This window comes from Glycine max, chromosome 12, assembly GCF_000004515.6.
Source record: "Glycine max cultivar Williams 82 chromosome 12, Glycine_max_v4.0, whole genome shotgun sequence".
NCBI lineage: Eukaryota > Viridiplantae > Streptophyta > Magnoliopsida > Fabales > Fabaceae > Glycine > Glycine max.
Window position 1 is genome coordinate 17,854,064 of NC_038248.2, and position 23,992 is coordinate 17,878,055.

The window sequence follows — 23,992 nt, forward strand, 5'->3', positions numbered from 1 at the left end:
ATGGGTTTTGAATTTGAATTTTGAACATGTAATCGATTACCATATGTCTGTAATCGATTACCAGCAACGAAACTCCTGAAATTCAAATTCAAATTCAAAAGTCATGACCCTTCAAAATATAACTATGTAATTGATTACCAAAAACCTATAATCGATTACCAGTGAAGAATTTCAGAAAAAGCTTTTTGAAAAGACACATCTCTTTAAACCATTTTAAAAAGGCACGAAGGGCCTATATATATATGTGTGTCTGACTTCAAAAAGCAATGAGAGAGATTCCAAGAGAACTTCATTGCCAAATGCTCTTTCAACAACTCTTGGGAAAACACTTGCAAATCTATTAAGAATTCATGGAACTTCATTGTATTATCTTTCTCTTAAAAGAGAGAATTATTATTATTCTTCTTCTTAATCAAAGAGATTGATTAAGGGACCAAGGGTCTCTTAAGTTGTAAGAATTCCTGAACACAAGGGATGGGTTGTCCCTGTGTGGTTCAGACTTTGTAAAAGGGTTTTACAAAGAGAAAGGAAAATCTCAAGGGGGTTGCTTGAGGACTGGATGTAGGCACAAGGGTGTGGCCGAACCAGTATAAAAATGAGTTTGCATTCTCTCTTTCTTTATCTCATCTATTTTGTTGCAATCAATTTTTTCTTACATGTTTATAGAACATTCTTATATTGATTGGTGCTTCTTATGCATTCTTAGCCTATCTCATTTAGAAGGGGGTTAAAAGTTTGTTAGTGAAAATTAATTCACCCCTTCTTAAGATAACTGAGACCATTTGTCCAACATTATCAATCACTTGGTGACAATATTTTTATTTTCATAAAAAATGGTTTTATTCATTGGATGACACTGTCAGTAACTTGGTTTTTTCATATCTGCTTGCAAAAAAAATTCAATATTAATCTAACACATTATTCAATCCCTCATTCTAGTGTTCTAGTGTGATATATGTTAGTGGTAAGTATTTTTGTTTGTCACGCGAATGACCCGGGTTCGATCCATGGCAACAACACCAGTTTTGATAACGACTATCGAATTGTTCAAAAACAAATAAAACTATGAAATTTTGTAGCACATGATTAACCTAGGTTGAACTCATAAATATGATTCAATATGGTCCATACATTCATTCACTTATAAACAAAAGGGGGACTTTTGTCAAGTAGTTTGTAAGCAACTTTAAAAGAATGTGAAAACACACAAAACAAAACTGAAGAAAGAATAAAATAGAACAACAACAGAATACAATTCAAGATGAAAAGCATCAATCCAATTCACTAAACCAATGCAAATCGAATTATCACAAATACTATGAATGATGTTCAAAGTGAAACATCACACAAATGCATTAGAGATATTTCAATCGAATCAAATATCTAAATTGTTTGAAATTGCAAATTAGAGTGGACAATCATCCAAACAATTTATCATTAAATTTTGAATTTAGGAGATGAATTCATAACATAATCCATTTTCAATCCTAAACATAATCACAATAATGAAAAACAAAAATATGATTGAAGAGAAAGAAGAACATTCACAAAGAGTAGAAATCTTAAATCAGAACTCAAATTCAGCCTTGCTTGGAGTGGATCCTTGGATTGATTAATTGTTTAGCCCTCCATGATCATCACCAATGGAGAAACCATGAAATTTGTGTAAGAAACTGGTGGAATAGAAGTGAAAAGATGAGAAGAATGAAGAATAATTGAGAGAAAAAGAGAGAAGAAGAGATAAATGAGAAAGTTTGCACAACAAGTTTTGTACAAAATGAAGTTCTAGTGTAGTTCTTTCTCCAAATGAAGTTCAGTCCCTAACTAACTAACTAACACTAATATATAGAGTGTTAATAACTAACTAACTAACTACCTAACTAAACTAATTACACAAAACAAAAGTCTAAACTTGTAGTCCAATTATTCAAGTGCCGAGGTTCTGAATTACAAACTTCCATCAAGATAGCAGAATTGGCTAAAGCTTATTTGTAAGACAATTGAATGTATTTTTCTTATCTTTCCAGGGACTACTCATATGTTCCATTTGGAGTTCTGTAGTGTCCTCTAGGCCCTGAACAAGATAGATAGGTCAAGTATGCACAAAATCTAAAAATTAGCTACAATTCTCAATTAAGCTCAATCATTTGCCTTAGACCAAAATGGAATTAAGGTGAGAAAATAAAGGTAAAAGAAATGCCAATTGAGCTAAGAAGAATAGAAAAATATTAAACTAAAAATGCTCAATCAGTTGAGTATTTAACAATATAGAGGAAAAGATCCAGTCAAAGAAAAAAATGGAAGAGGGATATGCTACCTACAAACTACCATTGTTCAAAGGAATCAAGAACGACTACTAGATGGAAAATAGAAAGGATGATTGCTAACTTCGAGTTTATACACATTGATCTATAGGACGTTGTAGAAAATGGAAACTATATTCCATATGATGTTGAACTAAACGAGTTCCCCATAACCAATGGACAAGAGAGCAAAAACAAAGATTTCTGCACAACTCCAAAACTCAAAATGCTCTATTGTGTGCTTTATCTGAAGAGGAATACACCAAGGTCCACAACTTTAGAAGTGCAAAGAAAATTTAGGACACAATGGCCATAATGTATGAAGGATCATCATAGGTAAAGAGGAACAAGCTGAGTCTCCTCACATGTGAGTATGAGTTATTTACTGTTGAGGAAGGTGAGGACATACAATGTATGTTTGGATGCTTCCAAACCATATTGAATGAAATAAGATCCTTAGGCATAACTTTTGACAATTATGATCATATAGACAAAATTTTAAGAAGTAAAATGGAGATTATAGGTTATAACATTGAAAGTAAAGAATCTGGACACCATGTCCCTTGAAGAACTTATTGGAACCTTAAAGGTCCATGAACAAGAACATCAATAAGATAAAGGAATCAAGAAGGGAAAATCTCTTGCTCTCAACGCCAAAAAAATAAAGAAAGCTTCATCATCCAAGAATCCTCATCCAGGTCGTTGTCCAAAAGTGTGTCCAAAGCAATAAACATGGACAACTCTTTTGATGAGGATGAAAAGTTGGCTTTCATCTCGAGAAAGATTTGGAAAATGTGAAAGAATAAGAGTGGGTCCAGATGGAAGATCTCATTCAAGAAAGTGTTCAAGGAGAAGAAAGACAAAGAAAAGAGACTCATCATATGCCATGAGTGTAAGAAGCTTGGACACTTCAAGTCAGAGTGCCTAAAATTGGAGAAGTCCAAGGAAAAGTACAAGGACATGAAAAGTCTCATAGGCACTTGGGATCTGGATGACACCACCTTTGATGAAGAAGCAAAAGAGGAAGCTAACCTATGTTCAATGGCTAATACAACTTTTAAAGAATGAGAATCAGAACAAGAGGAGGTAGATCTCAATGAACCCAAATCTTTAAAAAGAGTCTATCATGAACTACTTTCAAACTCATCCATTCTTTCATAAGCTTACAAAAATTTGCAAAAAGAGTTTAAGAAACTTTCCAAAGATCATACTTGATGTAGCTCCATGTAGAGCTTGTAGGCCTTGGATCTTCTTCATCAATGGAGTCATTTGCTTCTTGAAGATCAATGGCAGTGGAATGGAGAAGGAAAAAAGGTGATTGGAGATGCTACTTCAAGGAAAAGATGAGTCAAGAACAAGCTCACCACTATAGGAGGCCATGGATAAGAGCTTGAAGGTAGGAGAAGATGAGTGGAGGGAGAGGGAGAGGGAGAGAGGGGGACACGAATTTTATGCCTCAAATGAGGTATGAAATTTGAAGTCTAATTTCTCCAATGATCAAAGTTGAAAAATACATACACAAGGCCTCTATTTATAGCTTAAGTGTCACACAAAATTGAAGGGAAATTTGAATTTGTATTCAAATTTCACTTGAATTTGAATTTGTGGAGCCAAAATTTCACTAATTATGATTAGTGAATTTCAGCTATGATTCAGCCCACTAATCCAAGATCAAGTCCAAGATTCTCTACTAAGTGTGCTTAGGTGTCATGAGGCATGTAAAGCATGAAGGACATACACAAAGTGTGACTATATGATATGACAATGAGGTGTAGCAAGCAAATGCTCACCTCCCCCTTAGGCTGGTCAAAAATTTAATTGGATTGGGCTTCTCCCAATTCAATTAAATTTCTCTCCCAACACACACATCAAATAGTACACTTAATGTATGTGAAATTACAAAACTATCCCTAATACAAAAACTAGTCTAGGTGCCCTAAAATACAAGGGCTGAAAATCTTACATTACTAGGATTCCCTCCCTACACTATAGAGTCCTAAATATAAGGCCTAAAAATAACTAAACCTTAATTTAATATATACAAAGATAAGTGAACTCATACTTAGCCCATGAGTCCAAAATCTACCCTAAGGCTCATGAAAATCCTAGGGCATTCTCCTACACCTCTAGCCCAATCTTCTTGGAATTTTCTATCTAATGCCCTTGGGAGGTAGGATTGCATGAATATTGAACTAAAATAAGTCCATCAATCCAAATATATTAGTTTTTTAAGAAAAACTACTTAAAACCATGAAAAATGAGCTTTGTCTAGAAAATGAAAAAGTTTCCAAAGAATGAGATACTTTAATTAAGGTTTTTCACATTTTGGAAGGTAAAATCGAAGTTCTACAAAAAACGTTAAAAGAACTCAATAAAATTTAAGATTACCTCGCTGAAGAAAGGTATGATCTTCGGAAAGAATGTGCACAAGCTCACAAAGATTATGAGGAAATTGATAACCTTAGCCAAATTTTTGGAAGAACTGAAAATCTTGACAACTTGTTAAGATATAGTAGATGTCCCATAAACAAATCTGGTCATGGGTATGAAGGAGAAATATATGTTCATGATGAGGATATTGTTGTTTATTATTTTTGTGGCAAAGTAGGACATATGATGTCCAAGTGCAGGGACTTACCTAAAAAGGGTGTGTCCAATGCATTCAGAACTAACAAGAGAGGACCCAAGAAGATTTGGGTACCTAAGGACAAGATTATTCCTGTTGCAGATGTCCTTGACAATAGACAAGACACACCGATCATGGTACCTAGACAATGGTTTCTCACGACACATGACATGAGAAAGGTGTATGTTCAATGGCCGACCCCTATGCATGGTGGAACTATAACTTTCAAAGGGAATAAAAAGGGCTAATAACAAGAGTGGATAAGAAAGGTATACCTCCATAGCCACTTATTGATAATGTTTTATTTGTTGAAGGGTTAAAACATAATTTGTTAAGCATAAGTCAATTATGTGACAATGGATATGATGTTTCATTTAACATGGATGAGACTATTGTCCAAAACAATGATGGGTTATTACTCTTTTCTACCAAGAGGAAAGGTAATATTTACAAGATTAGACTAGATGAGCTGTCATATCAAAATGTATCTTGCTTTCTTTCTATTAAAGAAGATCACCAGGTGTGGCAAAAAAATTGGTCATACTAGCTTAAGGTTAATCTCAAAGCTAATAAAACATAACCTTGTAAGAAGTCTACCAAGTATGTCATACAAAGATGATTGACTTTGTGAAGCTTGTCAAAAGGGGAAACAAGTTAAAAATTCTTTTTCTATCAAAATATCATTTCCACCTCAAGACCTTTAGAACTATTACATCTTATTTGTTTGGCTTAACTAGAAAAACCTCAGTAAGTGGGAAAAGGTATGGACTAGTCATAGTGGATGATTACTCTAGATGGACCTAGGTTATGTTCCTAGACCACAAAGATGAGTCCTTTGTGTCTTTAAATTATGTAAAAAAGTTTAAAATAAAAAAAAAATGCATTACTTTAATCAGAAGTGACCATGGAGGAGAATTTGAAAATGGTATTCTTCACAACTTCTTAAGACCAAGAACACCTCCAAAGAATGGTGTAGTTGAAAGAAAGAATAGATCATTACAAGAAATGACTAGGACCATGCTTAATGATAATTATACTCTTAAGCACCTTTGGATGAAGCAGTGAATTTCTCCATTTATTTACAAAACATAATTTACATAAGACCCATTTTGAAAAAGATTCCCTATGAATTGTGGAAGGAACGAAAACCCAACATATCGTACTTCTATCCCTTTGGATGTTAATGTTTCATTTTAAACACTAATGACAACTTGGGAAAGTTTGATTCCTAGAGTGACAATGGAATATTGCTTGGGTACTTTGAAACATCAAAGGCATATATATAGTATATAACTCTAGAACCTTAGTAGTTGAAGAAGCTATCCATGTGAGGTTTAATGACACCACACCTGATAAGGAATTATCAGATCTGGATAAGTCTTTTGCAAATTTAAGGCAAGAAGATGGAATCAAAAACTTTGTGTCATCCAATCATAACACAAAAACTATAGGTTTCAATCCACCACTTGACATTCCTCAAGAAGAGATAAGGAAACTAACTAGACGCAACATGAGAAAGAACAATCTAGAAAGCCAAATCATTAGTGATCCAACAAAAAGAGTCCAAACCAGAGCATTTCTTAGACTTCAAGGGCATACACTAATATCAGAAGTTGAGCCTAAACACATAGATTAAGCCATGCAAGATGAAAACTGGGTTAAAGCCATGCAAGAAGAGATTGATCAGTTAAAAAAAATGATTTATGGAAGCTTGTAGAGTTACCCAAAGACAAGAAGATTGTTAGACCAAAATGGGTGCTCAAAAACAAACTAGGCGAGAATTGTATGTTTGTGAGAAATAAGGAAAGGTTACTTGCCAAAGTTACTCACATCAAGAATGTATTGATTATACTGAAATCTATACTCCTATAGCTCGTCTTAAAGTAATACACATTTTACTTTCATTTTTGCATATAACAATATAAAGCTATATCAAATGGGCATAAAAAGTGCATTTCTGAATGTACTCATCCAAGAGAAAGTTTATGTGGAACACCCCCTGGGTTTGAAATGGATACTTTTCCTTATCTTGTTTTCAAACCTAACAAAGCTTTATATGGATTTATACATGCTCCTCGAGCTTGGTATGAAAAACTTAGTTCCTTTATGAAAGAAAATGGTTTTGTAAGAGGAAAAATAGACACAACTTTGTTTTGCAAAAATTGTGACTAACAGTTCATTGTAGTTCAAGTTTATGTTGATGATATTAATTTTGGCACTACTAATGGAACTCTTTGTGAGAATTTTTCCAAACTGATGTAGACTAAGTTTGAAATGAGTATGATGAGAGAACTAATATTCTTCCTTGGTCTACAAATCAAGCAAACAAGCAAAGGCATATACATTCATTAGACCAAGTATATGAAGGAGTTACTGAAGAAGTTCAATATGGACCATGCAAAGGAAATGAAAACTCCAATGCATTCAACCACATATCTTGGACTAGAAAATGAATCTAAGAAGGTAGATGTAACCCAATATAGAGCTATGATTGGGTCCTTGCTATATCTCACTATGTCCACACCTGACATCATGTTCAGTGTTTGTCTGTGTACAAGATTTCAAAAAGAACCAAGGGAAGTCCACTTAACTATTGTCAAAAGAATCTTTAGAATGGTACTTATAATCTTGGTCTTTGCTTTAAGAAAACGAAAGATTTCATATTGATAATCTATTTTGGTGGTGATTATGTTGGAGACAAATTGGAAATAAAGAGCACCAGTGGAAGTTGTCACTTTATTGGTGGCAACTTAGTAACTTAGACATGTAAGGAACAAGGTTTAATTGCACTATTCACTGCTAAAGCATAATACATATCAGTTATAAGTTGTTGTGCTCAATTACTTTAAATAAAGAGTCAGTCAGAAGATTACAACATTTATGAGGGTAAAATTCCTATCTTTTGTGATAATAAAATTGCCATTAGTCTTTCTAAAAATCCCACATTGCATTCAAGGGAAAAACATATAGAAAGTATGCATCATTTTATAAGAGACCGTGTTCAGAAAGGAACAATGAACCTACAATTTGTACCCACTAATGATTAGCTTGTTAACATATTTACAAAACCCCTTACTGAAGAAAGGCTGATTCTGCTAAGGAATAAACTTGGAATGGACTTTTATAAAAGAATGACTTAATATATATATGTTGTCCAATCTAACTTAGCCTCCAGAGGACTTATCATCCAATAATTCTACATTGATACATGTGCATCATGTATATATCATGTGCATCCAATGTATGGATGTCTTCATATCATCAACCTTCTGCTATTTAAGTTGAAACAAAACGTTTTTGGTAATAGAGCGTTGTTGAGCTTTTTGCTGAGCCATCTTTTGATTAGCGAGCCTAATGATTACTTTTTAAAAATCCCAAAAAAATAGTTCATCTTCAAGAATCAAAACAAACACTCCCTCTCATACAAACCTTTCAGTCACAAAAAAACCCATACCTTTTCTTTCTCTCTCATTTTAATGCTCTCTTTGTGAACTCTAAACACAAACCCTAACCCCAAAAAGCTTCAACCTTTCATCATGTTAAGTGGAAACGATGGTTCAGAGTTCTTACCAGCCATTCCCAAGAAAGAAATTACCATTATTCATACTAAGAATGAAGCCACCATCCACATTGAGCACTTCTTTGACATCAAATACTTGGAGGGTATTAGTTTGAATATGAATGAACCGATGTTGCGTTATGGCATAAGAGGTTTTTACAACCACTTTCAGACAATCCACCCAAAACTCATCGGAAGGTTTTGGCGCTATGTTGAGTTTCAGAATGCTTATGCCATCGTCTCCGATGTAGTTGGCAACAAAGTCACCTTTTCATGGAGACCATTGCTTAAGTCATTGGATGATTGAGGGAAGGAAGCAAATACCACAACAACTAGGAGAAGAACTATGAAGAACATTTTCCAAGGGTTCTTTAAAAGGAAAACTTCTCCAAGGACAAGGATCAAAAGAAAGTGATATACAATTTGTTGTTTGACAAAGCAAATATTTGGCAAAATGTATGCAACAAGAGTATTTTGCATAAACTAGGTCAAAAGACTTTATTTCTAGCTTGCACAAGTTTGTCCTTTTTCACTTGATGGAGAGCATCTCGTTTGATAGGGGTGGCAAAACGAGATGCTCTCCATCAAAAGACTTTATTTCTAGTTTGCACAAGTTTGTCCTTTTTATGGTGGGTTGGGTTGGGGTTTTCAACCCTTCAATTGACCCCATTTTGGCTTGCTAAAAATAGGTTGAGAGAAAAGCGGGGTGTGCCAACCCGTTTTTTATTAATTTTTTTTAATATTTATTGTGGTATTTTATACATATATTTATTAATTTTTAATTAGTATATTTTTTGTCTAAATAAATTATTATTCAAAATTTAAGGTAATACATTCAATTTTTTTAGTAAATATTTATTATTTAATATTTATAAAAGATAAAATTAATTAAAATATATTTATAATTTATTTTTTCTTAATATTTTAGTTTTGATGGGTCAATGGGCCAACCTACCAAAAATGGGGAGGGCTGAGACTTTGAACCCATATATGAAATGCGAGGCAGGGCAGATTATCCAGATTTTTATGGGTTGGTGGCGAGCTGGGGCCTGGCGGGTGAACCCGTTTTGTCACCCCTACCCTTTGACTTGGCTCACACCATTTATGTCAACATTCTTTGAATCACCAAGACCTTGGGTGGACTCGAAGTCATTTACAATGCTACTTTGGTCAACAAACTCCTACGGGAGCAAAAAGTTTATTGAGCGTCTAATGAATTTGACGAGGCATCCAGAAATAATATTATGGTGAAAGGCCATGATAGTCAAGCATTTTTGGACTTGGAAACATCAAATCCATGAGGTTGGAGATGAACAAAGCCCAATGAGAGGTTCCATAAGTGGATAAGCAGGCAATAACCAAAATGAGGAAAGAATGCATAAAAACTATTATAGCTACAAATGGTGACGCTTTGTCCTAATTTGGCATAGTGAAAAGGATAAACAAAAATCATGATAAAACAAGCAAACAAGAAAAAGACCAAGAGGTTCTTACAAAGGAGTTGAGAACCAAAAAGAAGCATGAGGCCATGCCTGTTTCATCTGTTCCCAGTAAGCAACCAAAGATTACTTCCACAAAGAAAAGTCTTAAAAATCTATCTATGGATAAAAGAACAAACCAAAAACTCAGAGATTTAAGTGAAATAGATGAAGATGAGGCTTTTCAACTTCAAAGGAAAAGAAGCACTGAGACTCATTAACATTCTTGTTGTGTAGAAGAAGCAGGGGGTTGCTTTAGTGCCTAAGCCAAAAGAACCAGCCATTGCGTTCAATGTGCAAAGGAAGATAAAGACTAGGGAGACCAAACTGCACACTGCTATTCTAGACTTAACATGACGCTCTCCTTCATAGGAATTTGGTATTGTTGATGTCTCTTTTGATGCTCCTATATCTTCAAAAGAATGTCGTTTACTTACACCTCCAAGGCAACGTCCACCTCCATCACCCACCAACTTAGCAAAGTTTGAGCACAATAGAAAAATGAAGGCACCAATGTTTGATCAAAATAGGTTTCCAGTAGCTTTCTTTGCTAGGAAAAAATAGAATTACTGCAAAATGAGTGAGATAATATATACAATATGTTAAGAACCTGCCCAATGTGATTCCATCACTATATCTCCTACACTCTAGACGAGGTATGATTATCAGCACACTCCTTCAAGGTTTTACAAAGCTCTTCTTGCTATTGTGATCAATGTACCATGACTTGGACAAGATGAAACCACACTGGTTAATCCACGGCACTCAGCGGTGTGTGCATCTAGCTTCTAAAAGGAGGTATGAAAAAAGAAAAGGAAAATAAAAAAGAAGTCCAAGAGCTCTCTCACCTTTTTACACTGATATCTTTGCCCAAAGCAACACAGATCCATCTTAAGGTTGTCAACCTCCACAAATCAGATGGGAAGTAAAGATCAACATATGGATGCCAATCACTAGATTTCTTCATGTGATCTAAATCCATAAAGTGTAGAAGTCTGACAAAGAAGAGTTAAAGAAAGTCTATCATGCTGAGGTTGAGGCTAAGAAAGCCACAAAAAAATCTGCCAAGTAAAAGGCTGGATATGAAGCAAGAGTTTCACAACAAGCTGAGGAGATGGTACCAAGATCACTAAGGTCTTAGTTGATCTTAATATCTCTGGAGCATTGAAATGAACAAACAACATTCCTTATAAAGTCTAATGCTGCCAAGGCTGATGAGGTCGTCCAATCTAGTCAACCTACCCTTGCATCCAAGTAGGCTGACCTCTCAAGTGAAGCCACCTTAGTGCAGAAGGATCTACCTAACGCAATAGTTGTTTTGACAAGCAACTATGATGTTGCTCCTATCAACTTTGTTGCCCTCAGTGATATTTCAGAAGATAAAGTCTGAGAATTCTTGAATCAAGCCATGCTGAAATAGAATAAAGAAACTCAAGCGCTAGTCATTCAAGCTATGGTGCAATAAATGAAGGAGATAAGGAAGGAATTGTAAGCCTATGCTGAACAAAAAATATTGGAGAGTGAGCAATATAAGCAATCCATCCAAACTATTATTGTTACTTAATTCACCAGATGCTTCTATAGAATCATCAACAGGCTCAAATGAACATACTGAGAGTTGTCGTCCAACCTCAAACCATTTAGCAACAATTAACACCAAGCATTTTACCTACGCATATTCAAGTCGAACCTTCACCACCATCTCCATCTTTGCCACCACTAAGTCAAGCACCACCACCAACTCAAGAGTGGCAATGATGTCTAATCATCATTTTCTTTGAACCCTACTTCTTTTTGTTAATTATAAAAGGGGGGAAGTTTTTTATATGTAAAGCACTCTTATAAATAATACAAGTGGTTTGGTTTCATTTGTGTGTCATGTTATCCATTATTACTTATATATATTCTTAACATGTTTTTCTCTTTTAGTTCCTTATCTGATACATGCATAAAGGTTGTTGAACTCAAGGGGAGTTTTACAAACCTTCATATATATTAGCTCTGATATGCTTTGATACATAACTCACAATCATGCGTATTTTATCTACATCCTTATCACATGATTATGTTTTGTCTTGATCAAAATTTATATGGCTTGTCATCATAAAAAAGAAGGATATTGTTAAGTCTAGATGTCAATTGTCATAACTGGACGATACATCCTTCTCATGATTTTGATGATTCCAAAGATATAAATTGTTGATGGACTTATGGATTACTTTCTAGTGAATAGGACTTATTGCATATGAGAACACTTGGTATTCATTCTTTATTCTAAAGCTCTTATTAGTACGCATCCATTCACAAGGCCCAAAATTGTTTTGCTAAGATTAACATCCAGTGTCCAACATGTTGTTATAAACTAGCATCCATTCTTTTGTGAAAACTAGTGCCTATACATTGTATTCCTTTAACTCATTCCCAATGGACTTATTCACTTACATAAATTGTTTTATATTTAGTATAAGTAATAGTCATTCACATACTAGTCTCATGTTAGCCAAAAAGGGAAGTGCATGAACTTAGCTTTAATATGCTCATTTTGTTTCTCTTATTTTGAATTACTAACATATGAATTTCAAGTAAGGACAAAACATAATAGAAGGGAATAGAAGAATTCACAAGAATATTCCCCAGAGGTTGTTATCATTGGCAAGAAGAGCACATGCACTTGTCTATACTTTTATTCTTTTTTTCTCCACAAGAGAATGACATATAGCATTGCCTCTAGCTGTGAGGCAATGGTCAAATTAGAAACAAGCGCTAAACTCGTAACGGATACTTTCAATGAAGTCTATAAAAGGTGACCAAGGCCTTGCTATCACATAAAAGAAGGAAACTACAAATAAGAGCAATAGTATTTGAAGTGATTTCAGTTTAAACCACTAGATGATACATTACAATGCTTAATTAGTTCAACATTTGTGTAGTAAAGTTATTCATTTGTATTTGAGCTTAAGTGTTTATCCACTCTTAAATCTAATTAGTTAATATATTTGTTACAAAATAATATTTAATTCTGTATTTTATAACTTTATATGCAAAAATTTGTTGAGTAATATTTATATAATAAAATATATTAAAATTTATTTTTTTAAATATATTTATGTGACAATAGTTTTAAAATTATTGATATTATTATAAATAAATTGTTTCTAATTTTATGATAGAGATAACAAATATCCATCATGGGAAACAATTATGTTCGATTCAAACCATAAAAATTATTTTATTTTTATTAACATATTGTATGATTTTTTATGAAATATTTAATATATACTATAAAAATTTATAAGGAATAAGTAATTTAAAAACTTGATCATACAATTATAATATTTTTTTATAATACTGAGCATGAAATATATTAAATTTGATGTTATTATTATATAATTTCACACACTTTCTTTTTGTTGAATTATTATTTATACGATAGTGAATTGTTTTTACATAAATATATAATAAATTTAATAAAATTTATTTAATAAATATATTTGTATTTTGTTGACTGATTTTTACTTTTGTGGTTGAAATTAATACTAAAAAATAGTTTTAGTCGAATTAGTTTATATATTTACAAAATAATATTTCATTCTATGCTTGAAACTTCATATACAATTTTTTTGGGGTAATATTTATATAATAAGATACTAAAATTTACTTATCACATAATAGTTTTAAGTTGATTGATTAATATTATTATAAATTAAATCATTTTAATTTTATGAAAGAGACCACAAATATTTTCATGGGAAATAAGTTTGTTCGAGTTAAACCATAAAAAAACTATTGTACTTTTATCAACATTTTATATCAATTTTTATGAAATATTTAATATATATTATAAAAATTAATAAGCAATTAGTAATTTTACAGATTGGTCATACAAATAAAATAATAACTTTTTTATATAATATTGAGCATAAAATATATTAAATTTTATGTTATTATTTTATAATTTCATTCAGTTATTTTTGTTGAATTAATATTTATATGATAATGAATTTTTTTACATAAATATATGATAATTTAATTTAATAAATATATTTGTATTTTTTAATGATTTTTATTTCTGAGGTTGAAATATGTATACTAAAAAATAATTGAAATCTAAGTTAATATATTTATTACAAAATAATATTTGATTCTATGCTTTATAACTTCATATACAAAAATTTATATAATAAGATATATTAAAATTTATTTATCAAATATACTTATATCACATAGCAAATTTAAATCGATTGATTAATACTATTATAAATTAATTTATTTTATTCTTTTATAATAGAGACCACAAAAATTTTTCACGGAAAATAATTTTGTTCAAGTCAAATCATAAAAAATAAGATACTTTTATCAACATGTTATTTCATTTTTTTTAATGAAATATGTATTATATATTATGTTCAGTATTACATAAAATATGTTATTATCATTTTGATTGAATGATCGATTTGTATAATTATTTATTACTTATTAATTTCTATAATTTTATGCTATTATTGTATAATTTCACTCACTTTCTTTTTGTTGATTTAATATTTATAAGATAATGTAATTATTTACATAAATATATAATAATTTTATTAAACTTAATTTATTAAATATATTTGTATTTTGTTGAATGATTTTTATTTATTGGGTTGAAATATTTTATACTTAAAAATATTTTAAATCTAATTAGTTAATATATCTTTTATAAAATAATATTTGATTTTGAGTTTAATAGCTTCATATACAAAAATTTGTTGAGTAATATTTATATATATAATAATGTAACTTTATAATATAAAATAAGATATATATTAAATATAATAATTAACACAACTGTATTTGGCGAACTCGCCCGCCACATAATTCGGTTCACAAAAAATGTTCCTCCATGAATATAGGCCTCCAGCAACAATGAATTCTTTTTATCATATTCACCAATTGAAATCAACTGTACGTAGGCTCACATTAACCCTCAATCATTAAAATTGCACCATCGCAGTTAAGCTTATACTATTCAGGGTTCAAAGGTCTCATGAGATAGATGAGTCACTCCAAACTATACCCCTCTGACGTTGCAAACAAGATTGATATTCCATGTTTGCTTAATATTATTGACTATCCTTCTGATACGACAAATCAAGCTATCAACTGACGAAGAGAAGAAATATATAAATAAAAATATAAAACAAAATCATTCATATTCATCCATAAGAAATATAAAGCCATGCCAAACACCACATCCCAATCCCTCTCTCCATTAGAAGAAGGCATATATGGTGATGGTATCATGCATCCACGTGCGAGAATCGTTCATGAAAGATTGAGATGTTGTCAATTCATTCGAAGTTTGCTCTAAACATGTTGGGAAAAAATGCAATCACGAAGGACATTAGTGATAGATTGTTGCGACTCCTGACAAAGAGGACACAAGTTCAAATATGTTAGACCCTTTCTATATCTTGATTCATTGGTGAGCATTGCTTGTCTATCAACTTTCCATGAATGAATTCTCTCATTCTTTCAGGCCATCGCTACTTTCATATAGTGCGTAATAAAGGCCATTATCATCTTTTTGAGCCACAATTGCTTTGTAAGAGGATTTAATCATAAAGTTGCCATCATTTGTGTGTCTCTAAGCTGGAACATCATTCCGTCGAGTTATGTCAAGAGGCACCGCTACTTTTATAACATTACACACATTATGAGGAATGACCCTCTAAAGCTTATCAAGATTACAACTCTCCTGAGGAAGGACAGAATTATTCTCTGTGGCAAGCTTATCAATCTCATCCAGAAGAATTAGAGCAACATTCAACAACATCTAGTTGAAGTTACCTATTTTAATCCTTTCGTCAATCTCAAAGTAACACAAGCACCTCTTACAACACTTGAAATCAACATCAATATCTGTCTGCAATAATTGAGCATTAATTCATGACTCAATATTTATATATTTTTCTGCAAACACTCTTTAATTGAAGATTACTAACATATCTCAATGAGTTTTAATCATCAATAAAAAGGACCAAACATTTAATGCTACTAAATATTATGAAATTTTATTTACTTTATTCTTATTACCATTTATGAATTTTCTTATAAGTACATTTATTGTATATCTTTGTTTAAGGATAAGAACAAACAAATGTTAATACAATAAATGTCCTCAGAAAAAAAATTCATCTTTTTTATTGATAATTAAGGATAAAGTTAATGCGATTTTACAGCATTTAGTAACATTAAATGCTTCATCCTTTTTATTGATAATTAAAACTCACTGTGACAGGTTAGAAATCTTCAAGTAACGAGTGTTTGTAAAAAAATTTATAAATATTGAATTCCAATTAATGTTCATTTAATGCAAAGAATTTTGATTAAGGATAAGAACAAACAAATTTTAATACAATAAATGTACTCAGAAAAAAAATTCATCTTTTTTATTGATAATTAAGGATAAAGTTAATGCGATTTTACAGCATTTAGTAACATTAAATGCTTCATCCTTTTTATTGATAATTAAAACTCACTGTGACAGGTTAGAAATCTTCAAGTAACGAGTGTTTGTAAAAAAATTTATAAATATTGAATTTCAATTAATGTTCATTTAATGCAAAGAATTTTGATACTGATTCCACGGGTTATAAGTGGTGCTTTTAATTTGTTACTTTGAGATTGATGAAAAGATAAAAAAATCTTTTAAATCTAACTGAGCCTCACAATATACATAAATTATACTATACTAAATTAATATCATCTTTTACTCTTTTGTTTTTTATAAAAAAATTAGTATATTTTTAGGCGGCAGCCAGCGATAAAGAAAAAGAGAAAATTCTACAGAGAAATAACAATAAAGAATAAACCAAATTCCTATTTCAAAATGACCTTTAATTTAATTGCACTGTCTAATCACCCCTGAATTGTCAAAGAGCGTCAACCATATTCCTCTCTGTTCCCATTCCCCTCACCAAACCCATTTTTCTCCCTTCACTCCCCAATATAAATACTCCAAAGTTTTGAACCTTTTTTCCATTCATTCATTTCTATTAGTCTCACCCCTTCACCCAGCACCGCACACATTATTACATTACACCCACCGAAATAACACAAAATAACTGACACAGCATCCTTAATTTCATCAAAATATTTTTCATGTTTATGCGAAGATCACGGTGAAGTGAATCCCCCAACAAGTACTATATTATCAGCCATGTCAGATGATCAATTTCAAGCAAGTGGAAACTGGTGGGAAACAGCAAGAAGCGTGAGATTTGAGAGTAGAGAATCACAATCTTCTTCTGGCCTCACCAACAACATTGGAAGCTATGCAGCTTCTTGGCAACAACATCAACAACATGACATGGCAACAAGGTCTTCTTCCATGGATAACAACTCTGTCTCAGGTGGTTCCTCTGTGGTCTTCCATGACCAGAAGCAGCTTCAAGTTCATGATTCATCACCAGCAGCCACTTCCACCAATGACCCCAACTTTCACATGATGGCCTTGGGCCTCTCATCTCAAGCCATGGACTGGAGTCAAGCATCTTTGCCGCTGTAAGTGTAGTCTGTGTCAAGAGAAAGACTTCTATAACAATATTACTCTAAAGTAATACCCCTCAAAAAATAAAAATTGAAAAAGAGAAAAAAATAAAAATAAAGTTTTTGGATCTTTCATTTTCTGTTTTTTCTTTCTCTCCTTTCATTCTACCTTACCAGAAAGGAAAAATTTTGATGCAAAAAAAAAAGGTTTAAATTACGGTCACCGCTACAGTTTTGTCGCAATACTTGATATTACGTGAAATTGCAGACAGATGCGGCCAATGCAACCGCAACTGTAGTCTTATGTTATAATCACGACGATCTCAAAAACCTTGACGTTGTGGCTGAAATTGCGGCCACAAATCCTTTTTTTTTTGTTTTTTGTTTTTTAAAAAAAAAACCTTGTAAGTTGTAACTTTTTTGGGGTGTGTGTTTGATTGATACAGGCGAGGTGAGAAGGGTTCAGAGAACAGTTTCAGGTCGATGTTGCAAGAGAATTTGAGCTCATCGGGCACAAATTTTCAGCAGCAAGAATGTGGGAGCAACAGTATAGGCTTGTCTCAACACCACCATCACCATCATCAACAAGTTCATTGGAAACCAGAAAAGTTGTTCTCAGCTGAGTCATCAAGCAACGAATTCAAGAGGGGTTTCTCCTTGGACCAAACACAGTTTTCTCCTCAATACAGCTCCGGGGACAGCACTGTCACAAGCCAAGGCTTGCCTTGTTCTTTTCAGATAGACTATGTTGGGAACCCTTCTTCAATATTGCAAGGTCTTTTGGGACAAGAGAGCAACAACAACCAACAACAACCCCACCAAGGTGGTGGTGCCATGAATTTTCCTTACTCAGCAGCAAGCTATGGATTGAACTCGAATATTGAGTTGGTGCCTTCTTGGTCTAAAGTTCCTCAGTTTCTGAGAGCTTCTCCGCCAAAACAACCCCCCAATAACCAGTTGCATTTCACCAACAACGCTCCCTTTTGGAACGCTAATTCTGAGCCTGCTATTAAGGATTCTCGATCCAACTTTATCCCCTCTTTGCAACCTCCCTTCCCCACATCAAATTTCGATGTACAATCGAAGGTATTCCATTTCAACGTTGCATGGCATACATGTAAATAACACTGATTTTCTTATATGCACTTTCACCGTGCCGTGATAAAGTTTGAACTTAAGACTTTTAAGACTTTATACAAACTGTTTATACTCTTCACCACTATGTTAAGATACTTTAAACCTCTAAAAATCTATGTACCTTTTTGTTTTATTAATTTCTTATTTAAAACTTTATTGTCTTTTTCTTTTATATATATATATATATATATATATATATATATAAAAGATGATATGTTTTATTTTCATTATAAGGATTAAAACTAAATAAAATTTGAAAAAAATGTCGTATTTTCTGGGTTAAATACACAAATAATGAAGTTTGTATTTTACATAGGGTTGAAATGAGACACTACTGCATTTGAGGTCTATTTTGCTTTTTTTTAATGTTGTTCATCCATGATTTTGCAGAATATATCTGAAGTTAGAGATTCGGGTGGTGTGGTGAAGAAAAGTGGGAGTGAGGCAGCACCCAAAAGGCCCAGGAACGAAACCCCATCACCTTTGCCAGCTTTTAAGGTACAATAAGTGCAACTAACCTTTTAACAAGAAGGGGAAGTTATTTAGCTTTAAACTTTTTATCTTTAATTTCCCTATCTTTATTTATCCTTTATCATATATACTTTTTCCCTTATATTTTATTTTTCGGTTTTTGAGTCCTTAAACATTGAATATGATATACCCTTGTGTTGTTGTTCTTAGGTGAGAAAAGAGAAGATGGGGGACAGAATCACTGCACTCCAACAATTGGTTTCACCTTTCGGAAAGGTGAGAGAGCTTCTGATAAAAAATCATCTATAATTCTTTTCTAATAGTATATCTATTTGTGGTTGACTATGATTTCTTGCGTGTATTTATGATATATGAGAAAGCAGAAAAAAAGATGATGATGGCAAGTGTGATTGTACTAATGTTTATTGATTTGAAGTTTTTAAAAATCGGTTTGCAATGTTGTGTGTGTGCCAGACTGATACAGCGTCAGTGCTCTCTGAAGCCATTGAATATATCAAATTCCTCCATGAACAAGTGACTGTAAGTCCCATCAAATTCCCATTAACATATGATTAATTATTCAGAAAAGCTTATAATATTAGCGAAATTTTAATCTTGTTTATTTTCTCTCTTTTAATTTTTAGGTGCTAAGTACCCCGTATATGAAAAGTGGTGCTCCAATACAACATCAGCAGGTAGTATACGTATATTTATGCATTTCATTTTCTTGAAAATTATCTTCAAAGTGAAACTGAATGTTTTTACGTCAAACTTTTTTCGTGTTATATATGTTGGAATTTCATTTCTTTTTTCGAGTTTAATTTTAATGTACTACTACACTAAAGATTCTTAAATTGATGACTAAGATCCTGTTTAATTAGATGGAAAAGAAAATAAGAATTAAAATATATTGAATTTATCTCATATGTCAAAATCAATTTATATATCTTTATAAGATTAAGTTTTAGTTCATTTTATATTTTTATTTGTCTTTTCTTATAGTATTTATATAAAAGATTATCCATAGAGTCTAATTATTATAAATATAACAATTCATAGATGGATGATAGTATTTTTACTGTACTACACTTAATTTTTCTAAATGTTTTATGAAAATAAAGGTAGATACAAAATTTCAATATAACAAGATTACGTGAAATTTGAATGTTAGTGGATCTATTCTTGTGCACAGAACAACTATAATTAATATGCATTAATGCTAATAATTTGGTTCAAAACTTAGGAGTCTATATTTATAATGTTTTTTTGTTTGTCCTTTTATTGCAGAGTTCTGGAAAATCTAAGGAATCTGAGGGTCCAAAGCAGGATCTTAGAAGCCGAGGGCTATGTCTGGTGCCAGTTTCTAGTACATTTCCAGTGACTCACGAACCCACAGTTGAGTATTGGACACCAACATTCGGAGGAACTTACAGATAGCTTGCTAGCTTCATTAATTAATTAATATGGGTGGCAAAAGTGACATGGAAGCAGTACTCTGAGCAACAACAACATGCATGACTTATCAAAACCTGGCCAAGTTGGGAATGATAAGATGAAAGAAAAAGATATGAAACAGGAGAGAAAAAGGCCACATAAATATGTGAAGTTAATTAATTCTTCCTGTGATGGAAAAATTAAAGATATTATTTATTAAAAAGGATATAGAGTTGAAAAGAGACGAAAGAAAGGGAAAATGACCATTCACAAGAAGGGTCATATTGAAAGACCAACTACATGCAGAATGATGATGCAAGGGTAAGATAATTAATTTGTGCCAATTTTTGGAACCATTGGAGCACAATATTATTAATTTATAAGCTGTTTTATGATAATTGAAGAATTATGTATTATGCACACAAGGGGGTGGAGGATTAGGATGATAAGGGAACTTTGTTAAATTTTCTTGGTCTAAGCTAGATAGAAAAATTGTTGTTAGCCGAAGATGATAAAGGAGCTTTGTTAATTTTTCTTCTTGTTGTTTTATTGTGAATAGAGCTGGAACTACCGCTTTAGTTCAAGAAAAAGGAAAAAAAAAAAACTAAAACTAATTGAAGGAATCATTGAAATATAGAAGAGAGAGTGAGTGTGGGATATGTCATTTGATTGGAAATCTCACTTTTGATTTGTTTATTTCCTTCAGAATATGTAAGTGGAAGTCAGAGGGTGGCCCACACTGCCCCTTTCAGTTTTTTTTTTTTGTCAAAATTGTGTTCAAATTAAATATTTACGTTTACCATATTTATTTTGGAGATGCTTGCACATATGCTTTTGTGCTTTGTAATGAATGGTCACATAGAGGGGCTTCTATTGGAAGCACATGTAAAAAGAAGAGAAAACCCACAAATGTTTTTATCCTCCGCAAAGTTCTGGAGATGGTCCAGATTTGAAATGACGTATGCGTACGTAATTATTCCCCCTTTTATTTCTAAAAGAATTAAACTGTGCGAGAAATACAATTGCCACATAAATAGAAAATTTTGAACCTAGATTGTATAATTTATTAACTAGTTAGAATAATGTAATGCTAATTAATAAGTATTTGGGTTCGCTTAATAATTTGTTTTAGTATTTTTAAGAATTATTTAGAAAAATAATTATTTTTTAAAAATGAAACTATATTAAGTGAAAGACAAAGATATTTATTTTTATTTGAGAATAAAATAAATAAATTTTGACTATATAACTATACATAAATATTTTAAATTAAAAGTTATTTTAAGGTTATTAAAAGTTATTTTAAGGTTACATGATTATTTTATTAAAGTCAGACGACTCTTATATGTAATTTCCTCTATTCATGTAATATCTAATAATAAAGATTTACTCCATTTTAAAATGATAAAATTAGTCCTCTCCTTAAAGGACAATCAATTATTAAACTTAATTAAGTTAACTTATGACATATTTGTACTAATAAAAAATTGACTTTTAACATCGTCATGTTAACATGGGTTATGACGAAAATCGATATTAAAAAATATGCAGTGACATTTTTGTAAATAAAATGTCCTCATTAACATCAATTATGTCAAACCCTTTTTGTATGATTTGAGTTTTCGCGATGTTGCACCTCCCATTCTCTTCCTTCTTACAGCAGCACTACACCTCTCATTCTCTTCCTCCTTGTGACTCTCACTCTTGCTCTCTCACCGTCACCGAACTCCTCACGGCGCGATGTGCCCACCGTGCCACACCGCATCCTTGCAACACTACACCTCCCATTGTCCTCCTCCTCCTCGCCACTCTCACTCTCACTTTCTCATCGTGTCACCATCGCATTGTCGTTCTCTCATAGTTTGGTTCTCGTTCTCGGTCACGAAAGGTTAGTTTTATTTCTGTGTTTAGTTGTTTTTGTGTTTTTGTGTTTGGTCATGAAAATGCTTGTTAATTGGACTTTGTGTTGGTGTGAGAATTTTGCCATAGCCTTAGACCCCCAAAATAGGAATACCATTCTTGGTTTTCAAAATAGGAATATCATTATGCCACAGACTTTGTGCTAGTCTGAGAATTCTTTGTTTTGTAGATTTATTGATATCATATTGTTATGCCAAATGTATTATATTGGTGTGAGAATTTTGCCACAGTCTTAGGAATGAAATCTATTGTGTTTCTATGTTTGGTTGTTTCTGTGTTTGTTGTGTTCTTGCTCTCACTTTGTGTTGGTTTGACAAAATCTATTTAATGTCATGTTTATATTGTAAATGAAGTTTATAAATGATGGATGGAGATCAACAAAAATGGAAGGAAATCGCTAACACAATGATGAAGATTAACAAAAAAGCAAAGGAAATGTTCAATATTGTTCATGTTATGGATCAGGTTAGATATTTCAACACTATTCTCAAATAAACATGATATGATATAACACTTTTGCTTATATTACTTTGCTTGTTAAATGTAACCTTACGGTGAAATCAGTAAGTCATTTGATGTAAGATGGAAGGATGAACTAGAGCCTACTTGACATCTGCTACACTTTAGTGGCAATATGCACTCTATCACATATAAACAAGATTTGGTCAGCCCAACTCTACTTGCTGGATGGAGAGAACTTAGAGAGTTCTATGAGCTTACTGAAAATCATCAAGTAACCTTGACCCACTATGGATAGAGTGTTTTCCTCCTCACCATCTTCAAAAGCAACTCTGAACCAGAAGCTGACCCTAAATGACACTACTTGTACCACCAAGATCCTAACTCAATCACTTTTAAAGTCTTGTAGTACAAAGTGACTTGCAGTAGTTTGGTACGGTGAGTAATTAAACACTCATTTGTATGTCAAATTTTAAAATCATATACATATCTAATATGAATTTCATGTTAAGTTTAGGTTTTTAAGAAGATCGGTGTTGTTTCCTCACAACATCGGTTTTTCTAAAAATTCATTTTTTCTAAAAGCCGATGTTTTTTTGGTAAAACAACATCAATTTTTAAACAATCAATGTTAACGATAATACTTTAATGTTGGTAGTTTTAACATTGGTTAATAACCGATGTTAAAAGTCCTTAATAATTGATGTAGAAAGTCTATTTTCTAGTAGTGTTGTTTAAGTTTAAATTTAAAGGGATAGTTATTTCTATAGAAAATTTTAAAAAAATGCCAACAAAATAATTATTTCTTTAAAATAAACCAATCCGTAACTCACCTAATTTTTGGTTGATAAATGACTAGTTTATCTACATACTATTAAGTGGTGGTTGAGTAAGGATTTGTCTTTTTTAAAAAAATAAAAAAAATAAAAAATTACACCTAAGGTTTAATTAAATGTATGGAAAAAGTTGTTGGGGATAAGGGCCGATGCTATTCTTCTTTTCGCTTTATTATATTAGAAAAAAATGAGACATAATAACAACAAAATTCACAAGGGCATAATAGAATGACATATTA

The 23,992-nt window shown here is 32.1% G+C and overlaps 1 protein-coding gene across 1 annotated transcript; it reads left to right on the forward strand.

Annotated features, from left to right (window-relative positions):
- Positions 1 to 16,974: 16,974 nt before the first annotated feature.
- On the forward strand, positions 16,975 to 21,067 carry LOC100818424 (transcription factor bHLH123). The gene is made up of 7 exons (XM_003540991.5): positions 16,975 to 17,511; positions 17,943 to 18,582; positions 19,024 to 19,131; positions 19,315 to 19,380; positions 19,579 to 19,644; positions 19,749 to 19,799; positions 20,392 to 21,067. The coding sequence occupies exons 1-7, from the start codon at positions 17,168 to 17,170 to the stop codon at positions 20,539 to 20,541; spliced, it is 1,425 nt and encodes a 474-aa protein (XP_003541039.3). The 5' UTR covers positions 16,975 to 17,167; the 3' UTR covers positions 20,542 to 21,067.
- The last annotated feature ends 2,925 nt before the right edge of the window (positions 21,068 to 23,992 follow it).